At 40.2% G+C, this 20,366-nt stretch overlaps 1 protein-coding gene and 1 long non-coding RNA gene across 4 annotated transcripts in view; both read left to right on the top strand.

Annotated features, from left to right (window-relative positions):
- Positions 1 to 20,366, top strand: part of SYT9 (synaptotagmin 9) — a 70,197-nt gene that overhangs the window by 29,280 nt on the left and 20,551 nt on the right. For all 3 annotated transcript variants that reach the window (XM_021527581.3, XM_021527582.3, XM_077784391.2), the window contains exons 2-3: positions 1,955 to 2,306; positions 5,539 to 6,085. In XM_021527581.3, the coding sequence (XP_021383256.1) occupies positions 1,955 to 2,306; positions 5,539 to 6,085 (899 nt within the window). The remainder of the gene's footprint in view (positions 1 to 1,954; positions 2,307 to 5,538; positions 6,086 to 20,366) is intronic.
- On the top strand, positions 6,092 to 19,739 carry LOC146767236 (uncharacterized). The gene is made up of 2 exons (XR_014955318.1): positions 6,092 to 17,016; positions 17,047 to 19,739. It is a non-coding gene; the product is annotated as an uncharacterized LOC146767236 (long non-coding RNA).

A 20,366-nucleotide genomic window follows, 5' to 3' on the forward strand; every position in this document is an offset into this window, starting at 1 on the left:
GCCCAGCTTCTCTGCAAGCAAGCTGTGGAGGAAGGTGTTATATATGTTATTAAAGCCCCCCAAACTCTCCAAATGAAAAACAGTTCATATTGCCCTCATGTGTTTTTTCTCACAGTGTTTGTTCACTAGAAAACTTCCTCTTCTTTAGTCATCTTCATGGTAGGGTAGGGGACTGCTGATCTGCTTTTCAAATTGTTCCTCACCTTTATATTCACACACCCTTATCATTGGCCAGTCTTCTGTTCTCACCTTGTAATCTTCTGGCTGCTTCTGATAGCTCCAAATTTCTCATTTCTTTCAATGCTGGGTCATTTGCTTGTATCAGTTCTTTGAAGGAAATGGCCTTTTTGCAGACTTCTCATGTATTTCTTGTTTCTTCTCCAGGGAATCCAAGACAAATTACTTTATTCTAAAGGCCTTCTCTCACTTCTATATCCTTGATCCTCAGCTTTTTAATCAAAAAGAGGTTGTGCTTTGCCTCCACTGCCAGATTTGTTTACCAATAAATATTCAGAAATTATCAAGAACTACCATTCCACTCTCTCCCAAATTCCCTTTTATGCATGGGAGGGATTTCTTTAATTAATTTTAGCTCTGAAAAACTCTTTGCTGTAACTCCAAGCAGCTGCTATGCTGTCCCCACCGTTCATGAGCTTTATCTTGCTATGACTCGGAGAAGGACAGAAAGGGCCGTTCTGGCTAAAATTGTTTGAAATTGGTTTGCAGCATGCAAAATAAACTGGACAGCTCCTGTGTGAAATGGATTGCAGTGTCACTCCCCCCACTGTGGAAATTTAATCTGGCTGGCTGGTGAGAATGAGACTCACAGCAGGGGCAGAAGGTATTGGCTTTCCGACTTTTTAAAAAAAATGTTATTTTTATTTTGGAATGGACCAGGCTGTTTCATCTGAATTGTCATTTTAAAATAATTGTCTTAGTAGAAGCAGTGCATTTCAACCTTCTGTCATCCTTTGAGAATTCAGGCTGGCTGTTTGCTTAGAGGGATACAGCCTGACACTCTGAACCTACACACAGTGTGAAAAATTGCTTTGATCAGCTTGTGTTTATAATTTAAGGCAGTAAAATAGAATCCTCACTAATTGTGTTCGAGGCATGATGTATTGTGTAATCCACAGAGAGATTCATTTCCAAAACATTGTAACCACAAAACCAGCTGTTCCACTGAGTCATTTTACCAACGTGCAACTTAAAACAAAACATAGCAAAACCCACTCCCATAACTTATTTCTGTTGATGGAGTAGGATAATGCTGGAAATGTGGGGAAAAACAACAGAAAACTCATCTTCACATTCTTTTTTATACCAGAAGTTTGGAAAAAGAAAAGGAAGAGCCTTTGGAGTTAAAAAACCCAGTAAAACCTCAGTTTTGAAGAGTTATTGGTGTCCTGATTAAATTACGAAGAGCAAGGCGTGCATTGATAGTCAAAAATAATTTGCAAATATAGGAATGAGTCTAAAATTAGATGGAATGGAATTAAAATAATAAACCAGGATACAGCAGTGCAATACTTTAAAAATTCATGTCACAGAGGTGCTTGTGTGCATATTTTCATGGTGTTTAAGCCTAATACAGGCTCTGGAAGAGAAGGTAATAAGAATGGGTAAAACAGGTGGAGGAAGCTGCACTACATGAAAAGAAAAAGAAAACCAAAAAGATAAAATGTACTGCAGGAAGCCGAGTGAGCAAGCTAAAAACCCTTTTCACATTTAGAACGACCTTTCATCCCACCCATCTTTTGTAGGGAAATTATAAGCTGGGTTCGAGTTTTATGCTGAATTCCCAACTTTTTCTTTTCCCTTGAGGGGGAAAGAAATACAAACTTTTAATAATTTTATGAGTGTTGCAGGGACCAGAATTGAGTTTGTGGTCTAGAGGCGTTTGGCTGCTGTGTTGGCACTCCGGGTGACACGGACGCTCTTCTGTCGTTCACAGACATTTCCATAAGCCTGCTGTCCCTGGTTGTCACCGCCTGCGGGCTGGCTCTGTTCGGCGTGTCCCTGTTCGTGTCCTGGAAGCTGTGCTGGATCCCGTGGCGGGAGCGGGGTTTGCCCTTCGGGAACAAGGACAGCAAGCAGGAGCCGCTGCACTACGCGGACGCGGACGCCAATGAGCGCGACTACAGCGAGGACTACCTGGGCCAGCCCGCCGCCTACCCTGAGGCCTCCATGAAGATCAGCCACACGTCCCCTGACCTCCCGCTGGACACCCAGGAGGGAGCCAAGGAGAACTGCGTGCCCAACGTGCGGATGCAGCGCCAGACCACCGAGCCCACCTCGTCTGCCCGGTCAGTAGCTCCAATTTCTCTCTGTTCTTCCTGGATGCAGCGCAAAAAGCACAGTGATCTTAAAAAAGGGTATCATTTTCTTGCCACATTCCTTAAAAAAAAAAAAATATATAAATATATATGTTATTCACCTATATACATATATATATATGTGTGTGTGTGTGTGTGTGTGTGTGTGTGTGTGTGTGTATGTGTGTGTGTATGTGTGTGTGTGTGTGTGTGTGTGTGTGTGCGCACATGTTGGAACCCTGGCCTGGTTCCAGGGTTCCATGTGGTGGGAAAGTCTCTCCTCCAGCCCATGCTTCCAAAGAAAACTCAGCAGCCTCTTGTTGTTTGGTCTCAAGGCAGTTTATTGCAAATTATCTAAAAGATTTTCTTCTTGGGCTGCTGTGGTTTGCTCACAGCTCAGGCAGAGGCACACACACACCCTGACATCCTCTCTGACTCCAACTGCTTCTTCTCTCCCCGCCCAGGGCTGCTGCTCTCTTTTATATGGTACATCTCTTTTATATGGTGCATTACATGGTTACAGTTTTTCCCCAATGGCTATTACCTATATTAAATGGTGCTTTTCTATCTTTTATATGGTACATTACGTGTTACATGGTTACAGTTTTTCCCCAGTACCTACTACCTATATTAAATGGTGCTTTTCTACTCTAAACCAATCTATAAGTGCCAATACCATCAAGAACATGGAGGTAAGGAAGAAGAAAGAGGAGAAATAGGACCAGCCTACATTCCTCCATCTTAAAACCTCTGACCCCCATGTACAAAGTAAAACCCTCCCTGTACAGGTGTTAAAACCCCCTTGTACAACACTAAAAAATTCTTCCCTCTACTTTGTAACTACTTCTACTCTTATATCTAAACTTTTGTGACTTCTTGTTCTACCTGAAAAGTTGATAACTCATTCCATGGCTCAAACTCAAAATCACAGCTGTTTCCAGCTGCCTGCCAGGGTCTCAAATGCCTCTGACCAGGGCCTGGAACCTCCAAAAATGTCTGAAACATTTTGAGTTCCAACATGCACATATATATATATATATGAGGTGCACAAACCTTATCGGTTGAAGCAACAGGATCGCAATCCTATTCCACTCTTCTCTCAACTGATGTAATGTTGGGACTACCTAAAACCAGAGGCCAGACAAAATTAAGGGAATTAAATGCAGTTACAGATTTATTGAAGGGCCTTCAGGTACATTTTGGGCGGGCGAAGCCCACCCAGGTGCTGCACCTAAAATGGGGGACACATCACGGGTTTCATACTTTTTAAGTTTGGTTCATTTGCAAAATGGGGGTTGGTCTTCCAATTACAGTTTCAGGTAATGAAGTCATTTACCCTCCGTTTGCCCCTCCCCAGCTCACTTTTGTTTACATCTCTTGGGGCCTGAGGCAGTGAGGTGTCTTTGATTGCCAGGCCTGGACAGGAATTGTTTTGTCTGCCCAAAATGGGAGAACAGCAGCTCACACTGTATATGGAGTTTAGAGTTACACACTAAAGAATTGCAGGATTACAAATATATGAAAAATATAAAAGCTAGAATCCTAAGACATTACAACTACTGTCTCATTGGTGCTTTTCCCTCAGGAGCTGGATAACACAGAGCCCTGCATCCCTTAAAAGTACCAGGGCAGCCTAGATTTAGCTTGTAAAGCATATTCATTTGCACTTAGCACTAGTGCTGAACACTCAGTAATATCTCCTCAAAGATTTTTTCCAAAGAAGAAAAGTAGGGCAAGCTAATGAAACTCTTGCAAGAGTTAGAAATTGGATTTAAAAAATCTCAGGTTTTAGCCACAGTCATGACTGTGGGGGGAAGAGTGACTGAACAAGAGTCAGTGAAGTCTCCAAGGGAACTGGAAAACCAGTACACGAGGGGAGAGGAAAGGGGGAGGCTGAGAGCGTGTGCAGGGGCAGGTGAAAAAAGGATTATGTTTCATACAGCGAGAATAAGGATCAGCATGTGAAGAGCCAGTAAATATCTGAGTCAAAACAGATGCACTTCAGTTGGAGAAAGTACAGCACTAGCCCAGTGGCTCTTTGCTAGCCTCTTTTTATTCCTCCACAGGATATTCTAGTCCTCTCACTGCCATGAGGTGCTTAAGGGTTGAATTTTTTTTTTTCCTTTGGTGACATGATAATTTTTTATGTTGGAAATGACTAATGTAGAGCCACAAGATTATGTATTTATTATGCAACAAGAGAAAAAACATTATGATAGCACATAAGAGTCTGTTTCTGCTTTAAGCATGGGTAAACAGATATTTACCAGGAATGAATGAACAATTATAGCAGAGGAACTCTTGCTGATTACATTCAATATAGATAGCTTTGAATTAATCCTGTGCTGGCATTATCCACATTGTCTTTCTGTGTTCAACCTGAGCTCCTGGTGCTCCAATACACTGATTGCTGCATATGAGGAGGACAATAAAATGGAGCTATAAAAGATTAGGGCTTTACCTAATTCAGCTTTCACTTTCACATCTCCCTGACTCAACAGGGATTGAAAATTCGATTTTTGTTAACATCCATGAAGGAGAAATTTCAGTCACAGTAAGTGTGAATTATTAAATGTAACTGTGGGACACGTGAAAGCATGACACAAGGCGCTGCTATTGCAAAGGTGAAAAAAGAGAGTTTATTTTCTGACTCCAGCATTTATACTTTCTCAAAAGTGGCAGTGGATTGGAGGGTGAAGGAGCCACCTCTCCAATGACATTGGACAAACTACTAGTACATCAAGTTTCTCTACCTCTGTGAAGGAATGCAAAACAATAGGTTGTTTACAGAAAGTTGTGTGAGAAAGTTCTCTAACAGAATGTAAACTCAGGAGGCTTTAGAAAATCTTAAGAATCAGGGCGACAATTAAATTTCACTGGACCTAAGCTAAAAGCAACTTTCTTATCTTCAGCTAATGAAAGTAAAGGAGCTTTTCAGTCAAGGTACCTCAGAGTTTATTACATAGGTGTGAGAGAAAAAGGAAAACAATTGTTGGGGTGATCAGCAAACCGTTTCAGCCCAGCTTGAGACATGGGAGCAGGCACTGATTGGCATTAGCAGTCTGGTGCTGAAGGTCAGTTCTCACCCACGCTGGGTCTCAGGGTTTTTTATCCCTTTGTTAAAAACCCGAGCCCGTCGCAGGGTACGGGAACGCGCCCGGCGTGACCGGCACCTTCAGCGTGCATGCACAGCCTGTTTCACTTCTTTCTCTTTGGCTTTAAGGCACAACTCGCTCCGGAGACAGCTCAACCTGTCCAACCCTGACTTCAACATCCAGCAGGTCCAGAAGCAGGAGCAGCTGACGGGCATCGGCCGCATCAAGCCGGAGCTGTACAAGCAGAGATCGCTGGACACGGACGACGGCCGGAGGAGTAACAGCAAGGCCTGTGGAAAACTCAACTTCATCCTCAAGTACGACTGCGATCTGGAGCAGCTGATAGTGAAGATTCACAAGGCCGTCAACCTGCCAGCAAAGGACTTCTCTGGAACTTCAGATCCCTACGTGAAGATATACCTGCTCCCTGACAGGAAAACAAAACACCAGACTAAAGTGCACAGAAAGACCCTAAATCCAGTGTTTGATGAAGTTTTTTTATTTACTGTCCCCTACAATGATCTCAACACAAGGAAACTCCATTTCTCTGTGTATGACTTTGACAGATTCTCCAGGCACGACTTGATTGGCCAAGTGGTAGTGGATAATTTTTTAGATTTGGCAGATTTTCCCAGGGAATGTAATATTTGGAAGGATATTGAATATGTCACCAATGTAAGTACTACAATTCTTCTTTTTGAATTTTATTTTTTTCTGACTTTATTTCCCTAATCTGATTAAAACTGAAATTGTCTGTTGAATTTGTGAAGCAAAATACTCTATTTTATCTTTCTCAAGCTTTGACCTTAATCCAAGGAAACTGACAGTACATTTTCAGTCCTCAATTCTTGTTCTTTGGATATATTAAAGAATGTTTTATGTAGGAGACAGTGGGTTTAGTCATTGCCCTGCTGATAGGGCAGAAATGCTAGAGAATGTTAATCTTACTTAATATGAAATTTACTTAAGGAAATACTACTTTTCTTTTTTTGCCTCTCTTCCTGTTTTGCATGATTCTTTATGTAACTTACAGCACACTAATCAGCCAGAACTGCAGATTCAACATTTCTTATGTAGCAATCTTCAGTTCTTCAAAAGGCTGAAGACTATTCTCATAAAGTCAGAAAACCCCACAGCTATAATCCAGCCAAACAGAGTTCAGACAATTCTGTTCCATGAAAGCAGTGAACTGAATTGGTTTAACCCTTTGTTTGGCATTGCTGTGTTCCCAGGGAAATGAGGAATGTATTTTAGAAGTCTGCATTTCAGTTATCCCAGAAGCTCTGGGATATCAAGTTCTATGCAGGAACCCAAACAGGGATTAGGTATAAAATCATGGAAATTACTTCCAAAAAAGACGGAGCTTTCTACTCAGAGCAGGAGCCAACCTCCTTGTAATGCCATTAGAGATGAATCCCACGCATCCTCGGGAGGACAGACCTTCGGTGAGAATGATACATTGCAGAAATCCACAGGGGTGAAGGCACCAGTGCCAAGTGTCAGGAAACATTTCATTTGCAATGTCAAACCATACTCCAGTGGAGTGCACATTTTAGAGTCAAATAAACCAGACATCATTAGCAGTAAGATCAAAGGGTAAGTTCGTTAGACCTCGGTTCAGGAAAGCACAGAAACATCTGTTTAGCTGAGAATAAGAAATCATTGAAAAGTAAAGGATGTTCTGAGACAAATAACTTTCCTGAACGCAGACCCTCACCTTATACCTCTGTGGTCTTATATATATTACAGACCAAATGCATTTTTTTTTTTTTTGTTGGAAAATTCTTTATGGAAATGGCTTTAAGGAGAATTCTCTGCACAATCCTGTCCCACATGAGGATAGAAGTGCAGCAGCAGCACAAGCAGTTCCTCACTTGCGGTACAGGCAGGGGCATGGAAGTGGTGTCTGGCTTTTGTAGGGGAAGTTACTGCTTTTCAGCTGCAAGGGAAAAGTAAGGATGTGACAGAGCAGATGACAGTCATTCCAAGTGAAAGGCTGCCTTCATACAGCATTAAGTGTCCAAAGATCAACTACATTTTTCACAGTCAACTGAAAGCTGAATGTGCACACACACTGGAGCTGCTTTGATATGAACGGGTCATTTTTCCCTGCTTTAACTTAGGCAGAAGATTGGCTCTAGTATTTTCTTTTTTAATCACTTCTTTCAAATTTCAAAAGTGATGCAGCATATCATTTGTATTCAGATTTTCTGTAATATATGAAATTAAATTCAGTACTGAAACATGAGTCATTTATTAATTCCTCCTGATACCAATTCTCCCATGAAGTGTAACCCTGTTTATCCAAACAGAACACACGACCTGCCTAGATGGCTTGTCACTGGCTTTCCAACTAACAGAGGCCTTTTCAAAGCAAGTGACTCATGGCACATAGGAGACACATTCAATTTTGGGTAATGTGAATTCTGAGATAAGAGTATCAGATAAATGAAAGTGTGGAGTACCCGGCTTACCAATTAACATTTCCAAAATTTCAAAGGTTAGAATTCATTCCATGGGGTTATGAGAAATACTCCATGCATCATTTAAGAAACCAAGTTTCAGCCCATTTTCTTGTCTGTGCAGCTGAGATATCTCTCAGCCTAACAGCAGAAGCTGGATCCTGATCCAGGGTTGCTTGGTGAGGCTGCTGCTCTGAATCCTCCTGTGGCTTCTCTCCAGGCCAGCAGACAGCTTTAGTGAAACTCAGAAAGAAGTTTTGGCAAAGTTTTGAGCCCCATTGGGAAGTTTATGGTTGGCAACCAAAACTGTATCAACTGTAACAGATTTTCAATAATTTATATTCAAGCATCGTCTTGTTTCAGATTGTAATTAGAGAACAGAAAAATGCTGGGCAAAGCCACAGAAGGGAATTGACTTTATGTAGGTCAGCAGAAAGTGCACACAGGAAAGATATTCCTAGGAAATGAATGAGAAAAAGGGAAGCTCCACACAAACTGCACATGACAGGTTTGTCATACTTCTGAAGAGTACAATTCATTTTAATTCCTTGTGCATCTTATTACACTGCCTAACCAGCGAGCCCAAAGGCCTTTATTTTACATTCTCCATTTTATTGTGTTCTAATCCAATTTGACACAGCAATATAAAAGAATGTATCAAATCCTTCTCTGCCCAGCAAAATGTCCTACTTCAAGTGAGCACTGCAGATTATGCCTGAAATGTCAGCTTTACTGCAAACAATGCCATTAAACTGACCTATTATGCTATGTGCTTTCTTCTGTTTTCTAATAACAGTGGTAGATTTTTTTATCCTAAACCAGCAGTTTTCATTCTTTAGACTATAAGATCAGTTGCCATCCCAGAGCTTGAAATTATTTTGTAACACAGACAATATTTCAGCATAAAATCTTTTTACGTGCTTAAAAGCAGTCTGGTGCCAAAGATGAATCTCCTAAATCAAAATTATTGTTCTTCTAGTCCCAGGTCCTCTGAGCATAAAATCTCTCTCCTGTAACACTGACACTTTTTCCAAGCAGGAAGAAAAGCAACAGTGGGATGTACAATGGTAGAAATAATGAAGTGGATCAGCTTTAGCATGAGCATGAAGTGAACTAGATAAGCTTTTTTTCTTTTATCTACCAGTCAGATTACACTGGTTTCTGCCTTATCAAGAAAAAAAGATAGTTTTTATTTTTGGGCTGGGCTTCTTTTGTTGTCATGTTTTGTTTAGTAGCATCTAAAACATGGTCAGGGTTTGGGGTGGGGTTTTTGGTTGCATTTGTTCACAAAGTGATGGTATGTTTGAAGAGAAAAAACAAGTGGTTGATATTGCCTTGGTTGCCGTCTTCAAACTCAAGTGGGATCAAGCAAAAACACATGGCTTTGTCACAAGATAAAATGGAAAACCATGAAAGAAGAAGGTGTCAGATATGAAACAGGAAGGTGTCAGATGGTCCATTTCAGATAAAGGAAAGCCTTCTCTTTCAGAAGGTGCCAAGTGTCATCTTACATAACTTGCTGTGCCCCTAGAAAGGAAAATACTTTGTCAAAAGTTGCTTGCTAAACATCACTAGCCAGTGCAGGGCACAGAGAGCGTTTCTGCCAGCTGCAAATACAGCTCTGGCTCCTCCTGGCTCTTGGGATTCTCAAAGTGCTGAGCACTTAATAAGAGGGTAAACTTTCTTGAGGAGTTTTCTCAGCTTAGATGAGAGGAATAACTGGAGTGAGGAAGTCATTTTAGCAGGTAGATTTCTGGCTTTGGTCTTAGAGTGTAATAGCATCTGCCACTGATGCTATTTTTTCAGCTGTCAAATACAGTTATGTTTAAAATCTAGGCATGCAACAACAAAAACTGCTCTTTTTTCTGAATGTTTAAGTTCATATATACACTTAAAAAATCCTATTCCTAACACCCAATTGGCAGCTTTCTCTCATCTCAAAAAACCCCAATATATCAAGGTGCAGATAGAAATGGAAACATAGGGAAATATTTCTGGATCTAAGAGACAAGAGATTACAGAAACAAGACCTTGGGTAATACAGATAGAATTTGAGACGTAACTTGCTACAGACTTTAAGGAATGTGTTTACTAAACCCAAAAGAGAGTTATGGATAGTTGAAAGCTATGAAGAGACATGAGCTGTATATCAAGTTGTTCATTTTGACATCCAGAAAGAGCCAGGATGTGCCAGAAATTTCAAAGCCAAAAAATTGATTTCATCTGTTTGTAGGAATCTTCAAACTCTGTTAGTTAAAACACAACAGCGTATGAGATAATGCTGAATTCCTTTTGCACAGATTCAGGAAATAAAAGTATATTTTAAAAAAATAATATTCATGTTGAAATGCGTGTTAGTGTTTAGGCAAGGAGAGAGTTAAAAATTAGGGTGGCTATACGTATTTGAAATTCTGCATTCTAAAAATGCTAATTGTTCATGGTTGTTGTTCTTGAGTTTGCCCAAGCAAGAAAGAATTGAGAATTTGTATTTTTAGGCATTTATGTTGTATAACTGAGATGCAACTGGAATAACATCACCAGAAGGAAGTTTCAAGTTCCCTGTTTTGGAGATGTTAATGCCAACCACAGTATGTGTGGAAGAGAGATGAAAAGAGGCTAAAATTTTCAGTCAGTTGTTTATGGAAAGCATAATAAAAGTATAAAATACTGAAATCTGACTGAACTGAAAAGAGCTTCCTCAAAGGCCTCATTGCTCAGGTCCATTCCTAAGAGCTTTGAGCAGTTCAGCATCTGCCAAATGCACAGGAATAGGTGCAGCTCAAAAACTGAGGGCTTAAACCCTCAAAAACTGAGTAAAATAAGCATCCTTTGAAAGAAGTAGGTAAATCCTGCCCCTAGCTCACCTCCAGAGGAACAGGCTTGGCCAACAAGGACAGGACTTGCTCAGGGCATGGCAGAGAGAGAGCAGGTCCAGGATCTGCAGATTCCTGGCTCCAGCTTTAATCCACTCCGCTTGCACTGCTTATCTCCCTCGACAGTGTGCAGACTCTGGAGCTGGCAGGAAGTCAGCTAAGTCCACCTACTCCAGTTCTAAAAACTGTTTCGCTTGTCAAGATGTTTTAGCTAGTGTTTCTGAAATCCCTGTTCTGGCAACTTGCAGGGTTTGGAGAAGTGATGGCAGTGAGCAAGGGCTCAGAGAAGCCTTTAAAATATTTACAGTGGTTAACAAAGCTTTTGAATTTGAGGAAGAACAGAAACAAACCAAGTGTCTGGTTATGAATTCAAATCTAACCCATCAATGTCAAGTGCCATATCTACTTTTTTTTATGTCAGTAAAAGAGAAACAAAAATTGAAGGTTTTTTTAATTATTATTTTTAATACAGAAGACCTATCCTCTATTAACCTGGTGTTCTATTTCTTTAGGCTTTGGCATCAGGGAAGCAACCAGTTATGGTTGTGGAGATGTACCTATTTAATTGATTTGCAAATGCAAGTCTCTTTAGAAAAGACAGGTTTGCAAACCCATGAATCCTCCCTGTTTAAAATCATGGCACAAGGCTTAGCAGCAACAACATCTATTTGATGGCTATTTTAAGGCAGTAAACACAAGGGGTAAGATTCACCTTGTTTAATTAATTTGTTTAAAACTTAAAATTAAAAACAAAACCAAAAAAAAGGCCACAAACAAAACCAGAAGTACTCAAAAAAACCCAAAACTGGAAAGCATAATTGCCTTTGAGAGGCAGATCAGTGGGTATTCATCTTCTCCTGAGATGCAAGGTTACCCTTTGTTGCATGATTTCTTCTGTCTATTCTTAATCAACTATACAGAAAAAAAACTGAAAGTGCATGTGTAATGAATCATTTCATAGCCAAAAGGTGCTGGGAAGTCATAGATCTTTAATCCTTCCAATTCCTAAGGGTTACCACAGTAAGAAGGAAGTAGAAATTAATTAGGCTTCAGCATCAGCACAACAGGTATAGTACTTAGTGTACAGTAGAGAACAGCTGCAGCCCATGTTTTTCCTTTCAAATACATGTTTAACTACTATTTAAATGCATTAATTTTCAAAACTTTTCCTTTTGTCTTTTGGGTTTTTTTTTTTCTTTGTAAGTGTAATGATTGTAACAATTACTATGTGGAACATTTGTCAGGAATGTCATGCATTTAAATGGTTAGGAGCCAGCACTCAGCATGGCTAAACAAAGGACAGACAGGGCTATGTACAATCACACAGGGTAGAGATAAAATATTCACAGGTTTTCAGAAAGTTAAAGGCAGCATATATGCTTAATTCTACTGGAGCAACTGGGTAATGGTGAGAGTAATAAACAACAAAACTTAGGAAGGGTCAGGAGTGAAAAAAAACCCAAGTGCCTTGGAGAGCAGTGGTTTGATAAGGAATTTTTTTCTGTTGGTGAGTGGTACAAGCACTGCAAGCTTGGCTCTAAAAGGAGTGCAGACTGTTTCATGCAAGGGATTTCCCAACGGCCTTGTAATTCCACAGGCATGGCCAGAAACAGGATGGATCCTGTAATATCACTGAGGCTTCAGCTACCATTTACTGGGGGTTTGGGAACAGTTTAAGGAAATAATAATTCAGAGAGCTGTGTCCGTGTGTATGCACCATGTGAAGTTTACAGAGCCTGGGAGTGTGGCCATCAAAATTTCCAAGGGAGCTTTTTCAAGATGGATATTTTTCTACAAAAGAAAAAAAAAAAAAAAAAATATAACAAACAAACAAACAAAAAAAAAACCACAACAAAAAATACCCTACATACAAAAAACCCAACCAAACAAAATAAACTGAAGCAGCCAAAGAATAAAAACAAAACCTATGTAGTAGAAACGGCATCATGGCATCATTCCAGTTAAAAAATTTAATAGAAAAAAAGTATGTCAAAGTTAGTATTTTGAGCAAACTGAAATTTCAAAATAACATAATTTGATTTCTCATTTGGAATGCCCTTCTACGACCATATTTTAAAATATTTTGAAAGCAAATTGTTTCGAGTCAAGTGATGGGTATTCTGCTTCAAAATGGAATTAACTCAAAATTCCTTATCAAATGAGAATGCTGCTTTCTAAACTGATACTTTCCCTGCCCATCAGTGCTGCATCTTCTTGAGTTCCCCGTGGTCCCTGTATGCTCCATGTTTCCCTGGTACAACAGCCCCAGAACAGCAGTGGTATATGAAGAATATTTTCCTCCACACATTAGCTGCATGCTGAAAAAGGTCAGACACCATCCTAAATTCCTGCTTCCTTGTTGGTGGACGTGTCTCTAAGTGTCCCTGTTCCACACGTCCCCCTTCTCCTTTCTTCTCACCCTCCTCTGCCAATCCCTTTTTTCCCCCAGAAATCTCTCCCAAGCGAGGCTCTGGGAGAGAAAAAGCTCCCAGCAACACTGACTGCACAGAAACCAAAGTCAAAATGTGATCCCGGTCAGCCAAGCCCGTCCTTCAATTATACCATCCAAAATTGTCAGTGGGAGCTGCAAATACCAGAAAAATCCTGCTCCAGTATTTTACAATTCATAGGCAGCAATTCTTGAAGACAAGCAAAGAGCATTTGCACAGTGCTAGGACTAAAATAGCTGTATTAAAGGAATCTTGGTTGTAACCATTCTGCTCATAATTCAGGATTAGACTGTGCCATAGCCTTTTTTTCTACAGTGTTACATAACTTTCAATTTAAACATGTATTTATCCAGGCAGGGGAAAAAAATCACTTCAAACACGCATTTAATTATTGAACAGTTTTGGGAATGCTTACTCCATCTTTTTTTTTCTAACAGAGGTCACAAAAAGCATTTCAATAGCTTATGGATTTATCAAAATTTCTGCAAAATCCTACTTTTTAAATTAAGTTTCAATATTTGGAGCCAAACTTGAAAGTATTCTTCCCTCTGAACATACTGTGCTTATGTGAAAAGCCTCAAGCCATTTTTAGCCTTTAATCCCCACTAGATATCACAGCCATCAGGCATCTTTCTCCACCAAACAGGGTATTTCAGAGTTTTACAGTTCCCTCTCCGTGCAGTCTGTTTACCCAGTCCTCGTGTTATTTTGGCAGGGCCTTTTATTTAAGAGTAAGTGGATTTTTCTGTTCCAGCTTCCTCAGGGATTCACTGTAAATGTGCCCTGAATCACAGCAGGAAATCCTGGGAGTTGGGGCAGGGGACAGCAGAGCTGTTTGGGAAGCACAGTCCTGTCTTCATCTTCTCTAGCACATCTGTGAGCCAGGTGTAAGAGCAAGTGCCACGACACCCAGGCTCTTCTCTCACCAAAAGATTTGTCTGGCCCCCTTCAAGATCTTGTTAGAGGACGTCAGCTGTGTCACATTTAAACCTTTCAGGATTCCAGAGGACAAAATATCATCTGTACAGAAGGGACGAATTGCTGGATCATAACTACTGCTAGGAGGCATGAGATTAAATAGTAGGTCTTGCCAAAATTAAGATGAGGCTATACCATTTTCTAAATAATCACGTGAGGGCTGTCTTCAGACCTCTCCAATGCCCTAGTAGGAGGAAAACATTAGGAGCTGCAGCTGAAGTGGGAGCTAACCTGTGGAGAAGGACATATTATTCCCATGGTATCTATCTATATATATATATCTATAGATTCTCTAGGTTTGCTCCTCATCCAGGAAACTTTGAACTGCTGTAAATGACAGTAGGAACTACAAAGAACTCACAAACAATTTTTCCTAAGAAAAACGGTGCCAAGGCTGTGGAGTCAATCCCTGTAAGGGCTGTTCACTGAAGGGTGGGGCCAGGTGATGCTTGTGGGTTCAGACAGAATATTTCAGACTACTCTCATGCTGTGAGAAGTATCATTCCAGATATTGTGGAGGTATTGTGGAGGCCCTGTTTGTCCCTGGGTGGCTGTGGAGGTTGAGGTGTGTGGCAGCTCTTTTCTCAAGAGCACGAGGGCTCTCTGTGTAGAGAACCTTGCCCAGGTCATTGCAGAAAGATTCACAGTTCTGCTCCTCTATTCTTTCACTTTGTGAAAAATAGGCAGCCAAACCACCCAGGGGAAGAGGGGCAGAAGGCATCACTCTTTCAAGCTAAGTGAGCTATTTTTCTGAGAGCTGAGCTGAAAAAACAGCAGCAGAACTGAGGACCTGACTGAGAGCTTTTCCATCGAGATTTATCAGCCCCGACTTTATGACGCCTTTGCAGCAGAGAATTTCATTTTAATTCAGTTTTGTTTCATTTCCTGGCATGTATGCTCATTTCTCTAAACATTCTGAATGCATGTGTGTCAGGAACAACATAAAAAGTGTGTTGTTCCCTGCAAAAAATCCAGCAGGCCACGGCAACATCACTTTGTGCTTGCCTGGGGATCATTAAATGACAGACACACAAATCTCTGAATTCTGCACTGGTTCTCACAAAGGCAATGCATGCTCAGTGCACACTCCAATTCTAAAATCATGGATATTATGACCCCTGTAGCTAGTCTTGCTGAAGTTACTGGAAGTATTCACAGGGGTAAATGAGGCAGAGAAGCTTTTGCAGTGTCTGAGCCTTCCTGTGGCTCCCAAACAGATTTAGTGAGCATTTCACACCACGTACTGTGGGAAAGTGACAGGCTCAAATGATGGGAATGCATTAGCAATGTCTGTGCTATCATGACATTTGAGATTTGTGTAGCTACATTCTCCTGGCCCTTCATTGCTTGATTAAACACCTTGCTCTATTTACTCAAGAAAACAGGAGTCACAAGCTACCTCTTACCTTGGTGAGTGCTCAATCATTCACTCCTCCCTTCTCCAGGCAAACTTCAAATTAAAGCTACGTACATGTCTGGAAGAGGATTCCTCACTAGTGGTGGGATCTTGCTTGTGATGGGCAGGGAAGTAGAAAACAACTGACAGCTGGAGGTTTTTACAGTGGATTATATGAACTATTGGGGGAAAATCCCCCACTCAGATATTTGGGGTAAACCTGGCATCTAAGAAAATAGCAGTTTATCACAACATCAGCATTACCTTTCTTGCTTTACTGTCATCCTCAGAATGTGTGTTTAAAGTCATTGCCCCCCTACCTAACATCTCCTCCTGTTTCCTGCAGTAAAATTATTTGGAAAGGAGCAGTGAATAGGAGAAACACTTTGCAGGTTAACTCCAAAGAACAAAAGAACAATTCTCCATACTGTATTTTGCACATCTGTTTTCAGAATTCATTGAACTCTATATGTGTTTTCTCTTTAAAAGCATGCTGGGGTTTTATAAGTATTTTTAAAAGCCAGCTGTGATTTAATCAACCATCTGATCTGCATTATGATAACTTCTGAATAACCCCAACAACAAAATAAATATGTATGCAGTAAAGTGAAACAAAAGTGTGTACAAAAATGATAGAAAAAACCAGCAGACTTTGGTTTCAAGCACCCTAGCGAGATATTTATGATCATCAGGAATAAAGGAATCACTTAAAAATAATGAAAACCTTTCAATATCTGCACTTCACTGAGCACAGAATTTTACAGTAAATGCTAATTTAACTATAAACTTCACTCTCTTGGGGCCACCACATCTTATGCAGGTAGAAATGAGTAGTGCTTAGGATTAGATCCTGACTCTACTGTAAACTCAGGGAAAGAATTCCCACTGAAGCTCAGATTGTTTGCACGTCCTCTTGCCATGGTGTGGAAATAGTATCTTGTAAAATATCAGTACCAAAAGACAAATGAAATCATGGAAACAGGCAGCCTGAGCTATACATCAGGAAATGCAATAGAACTCAAGAATAAGCAAAATACCCCCCTTCTATTCCTCTCTACAAAACCTGACAATGACTTACTCAACAAAGATTTGAAGGTAGCCCTCCTCCCCCAAAATCTGATTATTAAAGTGGGAGTGAGCTATCAACTTTGGTTTTGAAGAAAGCAGATAGGGTTCACTCCATCAGAAGTTACCTGAGTTCAATGACAGATTATTTTCCCCCAAGGTTTCTGCTGTGAGCACCCTGATCCATGCCTTTTGGTAACTCAGCATTGTTTCTCATTTTTCAGCGCCTTTTCCAAATCCTTCACTTAATATTTAGAGCAGCAGCATTCATGAAAAAGCCATGAAAAACATTTGATTTGACACCAAGCTTTTATCATAAAAGGACATAGAAAAACCTTCTTATCCCATCTGTAACAGTAATGCTTTCTTCATTACAATACAGGTATTTTTAAAAACATATGTATCTATACAGTTATTTTTAAAAACATATGTATCTATGCTCACTGTCTTCATCCCCATCATCATGTCAAAAGTTACTTATTCTGGGAAACGTTTCAGTGCTAAATCAGCACACACACCCTTCTTTTCTGACAGTTTTGAGTCAGGACAGTCAGAGGTAAGTACACTAAGTTCTTTCAAAATCATACTTCAAAAAAACTGAAGTTTGGCCCTTTTAAGGTATCAGATCAAGTCTCCAAAATCAGATTAACAGAGTTCTAAAGTATATTCATAATTTAGGACAAGCCAGTTCACAACTCTCATCTAAAACCATCAAATTATTTAAACTGCAAAACTAATCAAATTGATTTGACTAAACTGAAAAATTGAGAAGGCATTTAAGTGACCAAGAGATTTTAAGTCACAACCTGCCTAACAGTGCTATTTTTTTTTCCCTACCTATAAATTAATATGTTCTGAATCATACCATTTATTCTGAATATAGTCATAACCAGCTCTAAGTCTGGGCAGCTCACCACACTCATCTCAATTCCATGAGGAAGAGCAGAACAAGCTGCAGAAAACACTCATTTTCCTTTCTAGGTGTGTTTCACATGTAGCATGTGTAAGGTAAAACAAGTTAGTAGAAAAATCTGCTAGGAGGAGAGAGTTCTGTTGACTCATCTTTATGGACTTAAAGCACTAAAGCACTTCTATATTTAGTGCTCTTTTTATCTCACATCTTACACTACCCTCTGTGCATTCTCTGGGAGAAAAAACATGCTCACTGAAGTGGCCCTAAAATTGCCTCCAGTGCACGTCTAAATATAATAGGGAGGCAGGAACACATCTGATCGAGAGCAAGTGTTACAGAAAAAGAACTGTTATCACACTCTGCACAATCACATCTTCTGCTCAGGCTGTAGACACCTGGATGGATGATACACTCAATTTCAGAGTCTGCATTTTCTAAAATGGATTCCTGTCTTCTCTCTTCACCTTCCTTCAGCTTCCTCACAGTCTTTTGTTTCGCTTTAAAACTCCTTTTTTTTTTTTCTGTATACTGCTAAGTTGATGTAGTGCTGGATTGGTAAACAGCTTGGCAGCTTCATGATTAAAATATTCTGTTTATTTGTGAGGTAGGTGGATGATACACAGCAACAGCATAAATTCTCCATGACCAGATCCACATATGCCAATGTGTGTCAATTTGTGTCCTAATGACAATAGTCCAGAGCTGACTCTGAAGAAAAGCAGGCAGCTGGATTTGCATGAACTTCTGGGCAGCACCAGCAATGAAGAGACCAAGAAACAGAGAATATTCCTGATAGTGCCTGAGAGAGGTGGAGCACCATGGATTCCATGAGTTGGTTTGAGAGGTGAGGTAGGGAGGTTTGCCCTGGCAGAGTTAGATACCAACAGCATCTCAGTATGACATGCAGTCAGCAGGTTTTGCAGACTGTTATGAAATCCTCAGTGGCACCTCCAGGAGGAAACAGAAGAGCCTTTTCTCCCATGTTTCCCCCTCCATGCCTCAAAAAAACCATCACCAAAACCCCAACATCTCCCCTGATTCAAATGTGTAATTTTCTTTTTAGCATGGTTTGAGAACCAAAGGATGAAAACTGTCCTCTTGTCCACACTGGAATGATGCTGTCTGGTTGTCATTAATTTTATTGTCATCCTCTTTCTTCCTCCCACTACTGCTTTAATTCCTTTTGCATTTGGAAACCAGAGAGATTCTAAGTTATAAAATTAGATCATTTTGCAGTATTGAAGATGTAGGAGTTTCATCCATATTGACATATTTAATAACTGGGTTTTATAGGATTAAAGTCCTTGATTCTATCCTTCCATTTAAGTTGCATTTAAAATAGAATGGCTGTGCAAGGACACTCAAAGCACTACAACTGCACACCTTTGCACCCCATCCATTAGTAGAATAATGCCAGCAGTGAAGTATTCTCTTTACCTTGGCTGCTTCACTTTGAAATTTGCAGATATTTTCTTTTCTATATTACCTGTAAAAAGGAGTTAATGAAACTTCTACGGAAATTGTTTTCTCTGTCTTTAAAAGTAGGCAATTTTATATATGAATGTTATTAGTACAGTGCATGTTGTGAAATTTTGTTGTGCTTTTGTTCCAATGGAAGGTTACATGGAGTGCTTTCAGAGTTGGTTTTGAGTCATAATGATCCCTTTTCACCTTTTCTCTGGTGGAGGAAACTTTCTGTGGATGATGCACTGGAGTCTGGCTCTGTTACTGTTATACAATTGTCACTGTTATTTAGGTTACTGTTACACAGGTGACAGATCACAAAGTGGGTTTTTTTGGCTTTTTTTGGTTGGTTTTTTTTTTTTTTTATTTAGTGGCATCACTTAATAACATTCAAGTCAAAGGTAACAGAATTTCAGCATCAGGGAACTCTAGAAATGAAGTTGCTTTTTGGCAGCAAAAAACTACTTCTTCAGGTGAAATATCTTCACTGTTGCCTGACCAGAGGGCATGCATGGCACAACATAACAGAATTGACTCCAGAGAAACAGAACACATGGAGAAATTTCAGCAGAAAGACAGTTGATTTTTGGCTTTAGAATCACAAGGATGCCTAGGAAAAGAAAAAAAAATAAACAAAATAAAACCTTTTAATAGCAAGTAAGAAAATCCCTTTGTAGCTCATAGGAAAAAAAAAAAAATTAGGAGAAATAGCTTCATAAACCAATGCTGCTTTCCCCACATGTTAAATTGACACTGAACTTAAAAAGAGCTGCTCACAGAAAGTATTGCTTTTGAAAAGTCCAACTTAGGTAGTAACTCTGACATTACTTTTTTAGTGGGATGAGAAGCCAAAAAGGATCAGAGAGAGACAGAGAAAAGGCACACCAGGGATTTCATTGAATGGGGATTTGATATCCTGATATCATGGAATCACAGAATTGTTTAGGTTGGAAAAGACCCTGCAGATCAAGTAGTCCAGCCATTAACCCAGCACTGCCAAGGCCACCACTAAACCCTGTCTCAGTGCCACATCTCCTTGTCTTCTAAGTCCTTCCAGGGATGGGTGACTCCACCACTTCCCTGGGCAGCCTGTTCCACTCAGCAGAAATTTTAAATGACCAGACAGGGTTTGCATTAATGGCACTAAAGTTATTTTCGTGGGCTGTGAAGGGAGCACTGTATATCCAAGGGGTCAGGATTTAGGGGCAAAGTGCAGCTTTGCTGCCTGTTTGCAGGGAACAAGGCACATGTGCTTCTCCAGCTTCTGCATTCTTTACACTGGCCACCAAATTTTACCCCCTGAAATCCCACCTGGAGTGGAATTCCACTGCAGATGGAAAGATCTACCAAGAGAC

Source organism: Lonchura striata, chromosome 5 (assembly GCF_050655825.1).
Source record: "Lonchura striata isolate lonStrDom1 chromosome 5, ASM5065582v1, whole genome shotgun sequence".
Taxonomy (NCBI): domain Eukaryota; kingdom Metazoa; phylum Chordata; class Aves; order Passeriformes; family Estrildidae; genus Lonchura; species Lonchura striata.